At 39.6% G+C, this 12910-nt stretch overlaps 1 protein-coding gene across 7 annotated transcripts in view; it reads right to left on the reverse strand.

Annotated features, from left to right (window-relative positions):
- Positions 1 to 12910, reverse strand: part of LOC100849046 (CD48 antigen) — a 107868-nt gene that overhangs the window by 49260 nt on the left and 45698 nt on the right. For all 7 annotated transcript variants that reach the window (XR_009493844.1, XR_805308.4, XR_805307.4 and 4 more), the window contains exon 2: positions 10089 to 10460. Coding sequence is in view for 4 of the 7 variants with exons in the window: in XM_010802835.4 (XP_010801137.1) it covers positions 10089 to 10460 (372 nt within the window). In the remaining 3 variants the exon portion in view is untranslated. The remainder of the gene's footprint in view (positions 1 to 10088; positions 10461 to 12910) is intronic.

Consider the following 12910-nt stretch of genomic DNA (forward strand, 5'->3'; position numbering starts at 1 on the left):
GAGATAAGAAAGCCTTCCTCAGCAATCAATGCAAAGAAATAGAGGAAAACAATAGAATGGGAAAGACTAGAGAGCTCTTCAAGAAAATCAGAGGTGCCAAAGGAACATTTCATGCAAAGATGGGCTCTATAAAGGACAGAAATGGTATGGACCTAACAGAAGCAGAAGATATTAAGAAGAGATGGCAAGAATACAAGGAAGAACTGTGCAAAAAAGATCCTCATGACCCAGATAATCACGATGGTGTGATCACTCACCTAGAGCCAGACATCCTGGAATGTGAAGTCAAAGGGGCCTTAGAAAGCATCACTACGAACAAAGCTAGTGGAGGTGATAGAATTCCATTTGAGCTATTCCAAATCCTGAAAGATGATGTTGTGAAAGTGCTGCACTTAAAATTCCAGGAAATTTGGAAAACTCAGCAGTGGCCACAGGACTGGAAAAGGTCAGTTTTCATTCCAATCCCAAAGAAACACAATGCCAAAGAATGCTCAACCACACAATTGCACTGATATCACACTATAGTAAAGTAATGCTCAAAATTCTCCAAGCCAGGCTTCAGCAATACGTGAACTGTGAACTTCCAAATGTTCAAGCTGGTTTTAGAAAAGGCAGAGGAACCAGAGATCAAATTGCCAACATCCGCTGGATCATCAAAAAAGCAAGAGAGTTCCAGAAAACATCTATTTCTGCTTTATTGACTATGCCAAAGCCTTTGTGTGGATCACAATAAACTGTGGAAAATTCTTCAAGAGATGGGAATACCAGACCACCTGACCTGCCTCTTGAGAAATCTGTATGAAGGTCAGGAAACAACAGTTAGAACTAGGCATGGAACAACAGACTGGTTCCAAATAGGAAAAGGAGTACATCAAGGCTGTATATTGTCACCGTGCTTATTTAACTTATATGCAGAGTACATCATGAGAAACGCTGGACTGGAAGAAACACAAACTGGAATCAAGATTGCTGGGAGAAATATCAATCACCTCAGATATGCAGATAACACCACCCTTATGGCCGAAAGTGAAGAGGAACTCAAAAGCCTCTTGATGAAAGTGAAAGTGGAGAGTGAAAAAGTTGGCTTAACTCAACATTCAGAAAACGAAGATCATGGCATCCGGTCCCACCACTTCATGGGAAATAGATGGGGAAACAGTGTCAGACTTTATTTTGGGGGGCTCCAAAATCACTGGAGATGGTGACTGCAGCCATGAAATTAAAAGACGCTTACTCCTTGGAAGGAAAGTTATGACCAACCTAGATAGCATATTCAAAAGCAGAGACATGACTTTGCCAACAAAGACTCATCTAGTCAAGGCTATGGTTTTTCCTGTGGTCATGTATGGATGTGAGAGTTGGACTGTGAAGAAGGCTGAGGGCCGAAGAATTGATGCTTTTGAACTGTGGTGTTGGAGAAGACTCTTGAGAGTCCCTTGGACTGCAAGGAGATCCAACCAGTCCATTCTAAAGGAGGTCAGCCCTGGGATTTCTTTGGAAGGAATGATACTAAAGCTGAAACTCCAGTAGTTTGGCCACCTCATGCGAAGAGTTGACTCACTGGAAAAGACTCTGATGCTGGGAGGGATTGGGGGCAAGAGGAGAAGGGGACGACAGAGGATGAGATGGCTGGATGGCATCACTGACTCGATGGTCATGAGTCTGAGTGAACTCTGGGAGTTGGTGATGGACAGGGAGGCCTGGCGTGCTGCGATTCATGAGGTCGCAAAGAGTCGGACATGACTGAGTGACTGATCTGATCTGATCTGATGGTCTCTTGAAACAACTAGTCAACTTTGCCATTATAGGGAGAAAGCAACCAAATACAACATCTAAACAAATGGGTGTGTGGCTGTGTTCCAATAAAACTTTATTTATAAAGTCAGGTATCGGGCTTTGGTGATGGACAGGGAGGCCTGGCGTGCTGCGATTCATGGGGTCGCAAAGAGTCAGACACAACTGAGCGACTGATCTGATCTGACCTGATTGGGCTAGATTTACCAATGGCTATAGTTTGCCAACCCTTGATCTGGGGTAATTGTTAAAAATACAAATTTATGGGCTCTTCCCAAGACTCACTGAACATGCATCTGGGAAAAACGATATTTTTACATCACTTTAAAAGATCTGATTTAATGAACAGATAACAATTTAAATGTAAAATCAAATGGAATGTCTATTACAAAGTGTGATGAAGCATAGATAGGTGTTAAGGCAGAGTATGTTCTTAGGCATTTAAAGTGTTCACTTGGCATGTGGTTTTTATGAACTTTTGTTAAGCTCTTTTTAATAGGTAAAGGAATATTAATCAAGATTGAATAACACAAAAATCTTAGAAAAATTAGGTGCATTTCTATCATTTTCCTTAAAAATTGCCTTAATCTATTTGTTTAAAGGAATACTTCTTTAATGCCTCCTGGGGCCTCTATAAAACATCAGACAGATGCAAGAAGAGTAGGGCATGGCTCCTGCTCCCACGTGGACAGCACACCACACACAAATAACTTTAGTGCAAGGCAGAGAGAAATATGAGCCATAAAAGAATTAGAAAAAACAACTTGCAGACTTCAAAATGGGCATATTCATTTAACAGGGGTGAGAAAAGCCTTTATAGGATACGACAATTCTGAAAGCCCATGAGGTAAGAGAGAGCAAGAAAGAAAGGCTGTACTTGAAGAACAATATGCCCATTTTGAAGTCTGCAAGTTGTTTTTTCTAATTCTTTTATGGCTCATATTTCTCTCTGCCTTGCACTAAAGTTATTTGTGTGTGGTGTGCTGTCCACGTGGGAGCAGGAGCCATGCCCTACTCTTCTTGCATCTGTCTGATGTTTTATAGAGGCCCCAGGAGGCATTAAAGAAGTATTCCTTTAAACAAATAGATTAAGGCAATTTTTAAGGAAAATGATAGAAATGCACCTAATTTTTCTAAGATTTTTGTGTTATTCAATCTTGATTAATATTCCTTTACCTATAAGAGACCTCTGGGACAATGTTAAGTGCCCCAACATTCGAATCATAGGAGTCTCAGAAAAAGAAGACAAAAAGAAAGACAATGAGAAAATACTTGAGGAGATAATAGTTGAAAACTTCCCTAAAATGGGGAAGAAAATAGCCACCCACGTCCAAGAAACCTGGAGAGTCCCAAACAGGATAAACCCAAGGAGAAACACCCCAAGACACATATTAATCAAATTAACAAAGATCAAACACAAAGAACAAATATTAAAGGCAGCAAGGGAAAAAACAACAAATAACACACAGGGGATTCCAATAAGGATAACAGCTGATCTTTCAATAGAAACTCTACAGACCAGAAGGGAATGGCAGGACATTCTTAAAGTGACGAAAGAAAATAACCTACAGCCCAGATTACTGTACCCAGCAAGGATCTCATTCAAATATGAAGGAGAAATCAAAAGCTTTACAGACAAGCAAAAGCTCAGAGAATTCAGCACCACCAAACCAGCTCTCCAACAAATACTAAAGGATCTTCTCTAGACAGGAAATACAGAGAGGGTGTATAAACTCGAACCCAAAACAATAAAGTAAATGGCAATGGGATCATACTTATCAATAATTACCTTAAACATAAATGGGTTGAATGCCCCAACCAAAAGACAAAGACTGGCTGAATTGATACAAAAACAAGACCCCTATATATGCTGTCTACAAGAGAACCACCTTGAAACAAGGGTCACATACAGACTGAAAGAGAAGGGCTGGAGAAAGATACTCCATGCAAATAGAGACCAAAAGAAAGCAGGAGTAGCAATACTCATATCAGATAAAATAGACTTTAAAATAAAGGGTATGAAAAGAGAAAAGAAGGACACTACATAATGATCAAAGGATCAATCCAAGAAGAAGATATAACAATTATAAATATATATGCACCCAACATAGGAGCACCGCAACATGTAAGACAAATGCTAACAAGTATGAAGGGGGAAATTAACAATAACACAATAACCCTACTCACACCTACGGATAGATCAACTAAACAGGAAATTAACAAGGAAACACGAACTTTAAATGATACAATAGACCAGTTAGACCTAATTGATATCTATAGGACATTTCACCCCAAAACAATGAATTTCACCTTTTTCTCAAGTGCACATGGAACCTTCTTCAGGATAGATCACATCTTGGGCCATAAATCTAGCCTTGGTCAATTCAAAAAAACTGAAATCATTCCAAGCATCTTTTCTGACCACAATGCAGTAAGGTTAGATGTCAATTACAAGAGAAAAATTATTAAAAATTCCAACATATGGAGGCTGAACAACATGCTGCTGAATAACCAACAAATCACAGAAGAAATAAAAATGTGAATAGAAATGAATGAAAATGAAAGCACAACAACCCAAAACCTATGGGACACTGTAAAAGCAGTGCTAAGTGGAAGGTTCTTAGCAATACAGGCTTACCTAAAGAAATGAGAAAAAGGTCAAATAAATAACCTAACTTTACACCTAAAGCAACCAGAAAAGAAAGAAATGAAGAACCCCAGGGTTAGTAGAAGGAAAGAAATCTTAAAAATTAGGGGAGAAATAAATGCAAAAGAAACAAAAGAGACCATAGCAAAAATCAACAAAGCCAAAAGCTGGTTCTTTGAGAAGATAAATAAAATTGACAAACCATTAGCCAGACTTATCAAAAAACAAAGGGAGAAAAATCAAATCAACAAAATTGAAAATGGGGCAAAACCAATACAATATTATAAAGTAATTAGCCTCTAATTAAAATAAATAAATTTAAAAAAAGAAAGAAATGGAAATGGATAGATCATAACAGACAACACAGAAATACAAAGGATCATAAGAGACTACTATCAGCAACTATAGGCCAATAAAATGGACAACTTGGAAGAAATGGACAAATTCTTAGAAAAGTACAACTTTCCAAAACTTAACCAGCAAGAAATAGAAAATCTTAACAGACCCATCACAAGCACAGAAATTGAAACTGTAATCAGAAATCTTCCAGCCAACAAAAGCCCAGGTCCAGATGGCTTCACTGCTGAATTCTACCAAAAATTTAGAGAAGAGCTAACACCTATCCTACTCAAACTCTTCCAGAAAATTGCAGAGGAAGGTAAACTTCCAAACTCATTCTATGAGGCCACCATCACCCTAAAAGCAAAACCTGACCAAGATCCCACAAAAAAAGAAAACTACAGGTCAATATCACTGATGAACATAGATGCAAAAACCCAGAACAAAATTCTAGCAATCAGAATCCAAAAACATATTAAAAAGATCATACATCATGACCAAATGGGCTTTACCCCAGGGATGCAAGGATTCTTCAATATCCATAAATCAATCAATGTAATACACCACATTAACAACTTGAAAGATAAAAACTATATGATTATCTCAATAGATGTAGAGAAAGCCTTTGACAAAATCCAACATCCACTTATGATGAAAACCCTCCAGAAAGCAGGAATAGAAGGAACATACTTCAACATAATAAAAGCTGTATGAAGACAAACCCACAGCAAACATTATCCTCAATGGTGAAAAATTGAAAGCATTTCCCCTAAAGTCAGGAACAAGACAAGGGTGCTCACTCTCACCACTACTATTCAACATGTGGTGGAAGTTTTGGCCACAGCAATCAGAGCAGAAAAAGAAATAAAAGGAATCCAAATTGGAAAAGAAGAAGTAAAACTCTCACTGTTTGCAGATGACATGATCCTCTACGTAGAACACCCTAAAGACTTCACCAGAAAAATTGATGCTTTTGAACTGTGGTGTTGGAGAAGACTCTTTAGAGTCCCTTGGACTGCAAGGAGATCCAACCAGTCCATTCTGAAGATCAGCCCTGGGATTTCTTTGGAAGGAATGATGCTCAAGCTGAAACTCCAGTACTTTGGCCACCTGATGCGAAGAGTTGACTCGTTGGAAAAGACTCTAATGCTGGGAGGGATTGAGGGCAAGAGGAGAAGGGGACGACAAAGGATGAGATGGCTGGATGGCATCACTGACTTGATGGATGTGAGTCTGAGTGAACTGCGGGAGTTGGTGTTGGACAGGGAGGCCTGGCATGCTGCAATTTATGGGGTCGCGAAGAGTCGGACATGACTGAGCGACTGATCTGATCTGATCTGATCTGAATCAATGAATATAGTAAAGTTGAAGGATATAAAATCAACACACAGAAATCCCTTGCATTTTATACACTAATAATGAGAAAAAAGAAAGAGAAATTAAGGAAACAATTCCATTCACCATTGCAACGGAAAGAATAAAATACTTAGGAATATATCTACCTAAAGAAACTAAAGACCTATATATAGAAAACTATAAAACACTGATGAAAGAAATCAAAGAGGACACAAATAGATGGAGAAATACTCCATGTTCGTGGATTGGAAGAATCAATATAGTGAAAATGAGTGTACTACCCAAAGCAATCTATAGATTCAATGCAATCCCTATCAAGCTACCAACGGTATTCTTCACAGAGCTAGAACAAATAATTTCACAATTTGTATGGAAATACAAAAAACCTCGAATAGCCAAAGCAATCTTGAGAAAGAAGAATGGAACTGGAGGAATCAACCTGCCTGACTTCAGGCTGTACTACAAAGCCACAGTCATCAAGACAGTATGGTACTGGCACAAAAACAGACATACAGATCAATGGAACAAAATGGAAAGCCCAGAGATAAATGCACACACCTATGGACACCTTATCTTTGACAAAGGAGGCAAGAATATACAATGGAGAAAAGACAATCTCTCTAACAAGTGGTGCTGAGAAAACTGGTCAACCACTTGTAAAAGAATGAAACTAGAACACTTTTTAACACCATACACAAAAATGAACTCAAAATGGATTAAAGATCTAAACATAAGACCAGAAACTATAAAACTCTTAGAGGAAAAGATAGGCAAAACACTCTCTGGCATAAATCACAGCAGGATCCTCTATGACCCACCTCCCAGAATATTGGAAATAAAAGCAAAAATAAACAAATGGGACCTAATTAAACTTAAAACCTTTTGCACAACAAAAGAAACTATAAGCAAGGTGAAAAGACAGCCTTCAGAATGGAAGACAATAACAGCAAATGAAAGTGAAAGTGAAGTCACTCAGTCGTGTCCGACTCTTTGCGACCCCATGGACACCAGGCTCCTTCGTCCATGGGATTTTCTAGGCAAGAGTACTGGAGTGGGTTGCCTTTTCCTTCTCCAGGGAACTTCCCAACCCAGGGATCGAACCCAGGTCTCCCGAAATGAAGCAACTGACAAAGAATTAATCTCAAAAATATACAAGCAACTCCTGCAGCTCAATTCCAGAAAAATAAATGACCCAATCAAAAAATGGGCTAAAGAACTAAACAGACATTTCTTCAAAGAAGACATACAGATGGCTAACAAACACATGAAAAGATGCTCAACATCACTCATTATCAGAGAAATGCAAATCAAAACCACAATGAGGTACCATTTCACACCAGTCAGAATGGCTGCTATCCAAAAGTCTACAAGAATAAATGCTGGAGAGGACGTGGAGAAAAGGGAATCCTCTTACACTTTTGGTGGGAATGCAAACTAGTACAGCCACTATGGAGAACAGTGTGGAGATTCCTTAAAAAACCAAAATAGAACTGCCATATAACCCAGCAATCCCACTACTGGGCATACACAACCAGAATTGAAAGAGACACGGGTACTCCAATGTTCATCACAGCACTGTTTATAATAGAGAGGACATGGAAGCAACCTAGATGTCCATCAGCAGATGAATGGATAAGAAAGCTGTGGTACATATACACAATGGAATATTACTCAGCCATTAAAAAGAGTACATTTGAATCAGTTCTACTGAGGTGGATGAAACTGGAGCCTATTATACAGAGTGAAGTAGGCCAGAAAGAAAAACACCAATACAGTATACTAACGCACATATATGGAATTTAGAAAGATGGCAATGATAACCCTGTATGTGAGACAGCGAAACAGACACAGATGTATAGAACAGTGTTTTGGACTCTGTGGGAGAGGGTGAGGGTGGGATGATTGGGAGAATGGCATTGAAATATGTATATTATCATATGTGAAACTAATTGCCAGTCCAGGTTCAATGCATGATACAGGGTGCTCGGGGCTGGTGCACTGGGGTGACCCAGAGGGATGGGATGGGGATGGAGGTGGGGGGGGGTTCAGAATGGAGAATACATGTACACCCATGGCGGATTCATGTCAATGTATGGCAAAGCCACTACAATTTGTAAAGTAATTAGCCTCCAATTAAAAAAAAATTTTTTTAGTCAGTTTTTGAAGCAACCAATAAAGACATTTCTGATACAACTGTATATTTCTAATAATCAATTTTTGCAGTATTTTACAATTGAAAGTTTTTTTTTTTTTTTGGTATACTCTTGAGTGGGCCTCTATGGCAACCCACTGTAGCATTCTTGCCTAGAGAACTCCATGGAGAGAGGGGCCTGGTAGGCTAGAGCCCATGGGGTCCCAAAGAGTCACAACTGAGTGATTAACACTTTTACTTTCACACTCCTGGGGAGCCTCTCAAGTGATCATTCTGTTAAAACTTTCATTGGTTGTTTCTCATGAGATATGTAGCATTAGACCCCATCCTGTATCCTGTACCTTCCCTCCACCAGCTGTGTGTAGGTCCCTAGAGTGGGGGATGGGGGGGGGGGCGGAGTTCGGATAAGGGTCAAGCCAGGGAGGGGAGGTCAGGTGGTCAGGACTTACCTTGGTTCTGCTAGAGGTGGATTAACTGGAAGGTGACAAAGCTTAAACGATTTTTTGTTCTTGTTCTAAATAAATACTTTTAAACAAACAAAAAGAAATTGTAGCTAGTTTTTCCTAAGATGTAATTTTTAAAATTTAGTTTTACCTTTAAGGCATCAGAAGAGATGTAAAATTTTCTTAAAAAAGAAATGACTTAAAAAAGAAAATTGCAGAGGAAGGTAAACTTCCAAACTCATTCTATGAGGCCACCATCACCCTAATACCAAAACCTGACAAAGATCCCACAAAAAAAGAAAATCACAGGCCAATATCACTGATGAACATAGATGCAAAAATCCTTAACAAAATTCTAGCAATCAGAATCCAACAACACATTAAAAAGATCATACACCATGATCAAGTGGGCTTTATCCCAGGGATGCAAGGATTCTTCAATATCCGCAAATCAATCAATGTAATACACCACATTAACAAATTGAAAAATAAAAACCATATGATTATCTCAATAGATGCAGAGAAAGCCTTTGACAAAATTCAGCATCCATTTATGATAAAAACTCTCCAGAAAGCAGGAATAGAAGGAACATACCTCAACATAATAAAAGCTATATATGACAAACCCACAGCTAACGTTATCCTCAATGGTGAAAAATTGAAAGCATTTCCTCTAAAGTCAGGAACAAGACAAGGGTACCCACTTTCACCATTACTATTCAATATAGTTTTGGAAGTTTTGGCCACAGCAATCAGAGCAGAAAAAGAAATAAAAGGAATCCAAATTGGAAAAGAAGAAGTAAAACTCTCACTATTTGCAGATGACATGATCCTCTACATAGAAAACCCTAAAGATTCCACCAGAAAATTACTAGAACTAATCAATGACTATAGTAAAGTTGCAGGATATAAAATCAACACACAGAAATCCCTTGCATTCCTATACACTAATAATGAGAAAACAGAAAGAGAAATTAAGGAAACAATTCCATTCACCATTGCAACGGAAAGAATAAAATACTTAGGAATATATCTACCTAAAGAAACTAAAGACCTATATATAGAAAACTATAACACACTGGTGAAAGAAATCAAAGAGGACACTAATAGATGGAGAAATATACCATGTTCATGGGTTGGAAGAATCAATATAGTGAAAATGAGTATACTACCCAAAGCAATTTATAGATTCAACGCAAACCCTATCAAGCTACCAACAGTATTCTTCACAGAGCTAGAACAAAAAAAAAAAAAAAGAAAGAAATGACTTTTAAAAAAATACCCTGAGTTTAGGCTAACTTACTTTAAATAAAGTGGTTGTTGGAATGCATACTTGGGGCATGGTCCCATACCTTACCATATAAACAGAGTCTAAATTCTTCCTCATTCAATTTTCCTGAGTTGAATTTGATTTTTGCTGTATATAGTCCACTCATTTCCATGGTGAGATTCCTGATGCTCAAGAAAGCCATCTCTGTTAGGTTGAGTCTGTGCTTGTATATTTCTTCAAGTTCATACCAGTCAGGATTAGGGGTCTGAGGCTTCCAGGACACTAGAAGCTGTGTTTTCTCATCATCCTCAGATTTCCAATTCCATTCAATCTCTCGGACGTTAGGATACAAAGGGGAGGTCAGTGTCAGCTGGACAGATGTCCCAACAGTCCTTTTCAACGTGCAGGAAGAGCTGGGGTATTTGACAGCTTGAGAATCTGGTGAAGGACTAGATAAGCCTGGAGGAAGAAAGAAGCAGAGCAAATGTTTTGCTATATCTGCTGTCTTCACATCACACTAATTTTACACTTATAAAAAGATTGTCTCCGTTTTTACAGACAAGGAAACAAAACTGAAGAGGTAAACTTGCTTAGGCATTGGTCCTGCCTAGAAGTTGATAGTTTTGATTCAAGCACACGTCTATCACCCTTCCAGACTCATGCTCTTTCCTTTTCTTGCAGCTTGCACCCAATATGGCCTTTGGTTTAATTCTGCTACTGCTGCTGCTGCTAAGTCGATACAGTCATGTCCGACTCTGTGCAATCCCATAGACGGCAGCCCACCAGGCTCCCCTGTCTCTGGGATTCTCCAGGCAAGAACACTGGAGTGGGTTGCCATTTCCTTCTCCAATGCATGAAAGTGAAAAGTGAAAGTGAAGTCGCTCAGTCGTGTCTGACTCTTAGCGACCCCATGGACTGCAGCCCACCAGGTTCCTCTGTCCCTGGGATTTTCCAGGCAAGAGTACTGGAGTGGGGTGCCATTGCCTTCTCCATGATTTAATTCTAGGAAATAGAAACGAAAAATATTGAAGTTGATGAATAATAATACAATTTCTCCATTGTTTCTATACACTAGAAGAAAATTATTTCAGCTCTCTCCTATGCTATCTTTTTTTCCCCCTCAACCCATTGTTTTTTGGTTTCTGGCCACCACCCCTCTGAAATTGCTCTTGATTGAGATATTGATGACTACTTAAAATTAACAAATCCGCATGTCATTAGTCAATCTGTCAGTCCTAACCTTATGGGACTATCTTGTGGCACTTGACATATGACTACTCTTTCTTGAAACTCTACTTATTTGATACAAATTTTTACTCATTGGGCCCTCAGTCCACTTTCTTTCAATAAATGTTTAATGAGCTAGGCATAACTGAGATTGCCAGAGATACAGTGGTGAACAGGTGGACCAGATCCCTGCTTTCATGGAACTACTATTGTAGTCAAGGAGACTGCTGAAAAAATCAGGAGAAAGTACAAGATTTCAGATACTTGTAAGCGCTGTTAAAAAAGGATGTGGCACAGATTTCATGGGGCATGGTTCCACACCTTACCATATAAACAGAGTCTAAATTCTTCCTCATTCAATTTTCCTGAGTGGAATTTGATTTTTGCTGTATATCAGATCAGATCAGATCAGTCGCTCAGTCGTGTCCGACTCTTTGTGACCCCATGAATCGCAGCACGCCAGGCCTCCCTGTCCATCACCAACTCCTGAAGTTCACTCAGACTCATGTCCATCGAGTCAGTGATGTAGTCCACTCATTTCCATGGTGAGATTCCTGATGCTCAAGAAAGCCATCTCTGCTAGGTTGAACATCTGAACTCCCTTCTCATCTGAACTCCTTTCTCATATTTATGGAATTTTCTGTCTTATGAAACACAGCCCAGTGTGAAAATGCCTGATACTTTCCCAGCCACCTTTATAGCAGAGACAGCACATAACCTGGGCTCCTCCAGTCAGATGCACCTACTCAGACTTCCAAACAGAAGCTACTGCTTGGTGAGAGGGGGACCACAGTATACATGCTATTGATGCAAGGGTGACAGCGGTTGTGAGGCAAGTCAAGTATCCTGTCAGTGGGATGTAAGCTGTGGTGTCTGTGTCAGAAGTAACAGACCAGTTTCTACTGGACCAGTTCTGTTGTGGCTCCTGGATGAGTCATCTCAGAGCCTGGTCACCGGATCCCTCAAAGGTCTGTGGACCACCTGCTCTCCTTTAATATGAATATTTAACTATCAGTTGATTTCTTGGACTTATATAGTCAAGAAATACAAGAGAAGAAAAAGATCTACAAAATCAACCCCAAACAATTAAGAAAATGGAAATAGGAACATACATATCAATAATTACTTTAAATGTAACTGGATTAAATGCTTTTTAAATTTATTTTTAATTGGAGGATAATGCTTTACAATATTGTGTTGGTTATTGCCATATAACAACGTGAACCAGCCATAGGTATACACATATTCCCTTCCTCTTGAGCCTCCTCCCACCCCACCCCCCACCCCAGCCTTCTAGGTCATCACAAAGCACTGAGCTGAGTTCCCTGTGCTATACAGCCACTTCCCACTTGCTATTTTACACAGGGTAAGGCAATGGCACCCCACTTCAGTACTCTTGCCTGGAAAATCCCATGGGCGGAGGATCCTGGTAGGCTGCAGTCCATGGGGTCAGTAAGAGTCAGACACGACTGAGCGACTTCACTTTCAACTTTTCACTTTCATGCACTGGAGAAGGAAATGGCAACCCACTCCAGTATTCTTGCCTGGAGAATCCCAGAGATGGGGGAGCCTGGTGGGCTGCCGTCTATGGGGTCGCACAGAGTCAGACACGACTGAAGCGACTTAGCAGCAGCAGCAGTGTATATATGTCAATGCTACTCTCTCAATTTGTCCCACCCTCT

This window comes from Bos taurus, chromosome 3 (genome assembly GCF_002263795.3).
Source record: "Bos taurus isolate L1 Dominette 01449 registration number 42190680 breed Hereford chromosome 3, ARS-UCD2.0, whole genome shotgun sequence".
Lineage (NCBI taxonomy): Eukaryota > Metazoa > Chordata > Mammalia > Artiodactyla > Bovidae > Bos > Bos taurus.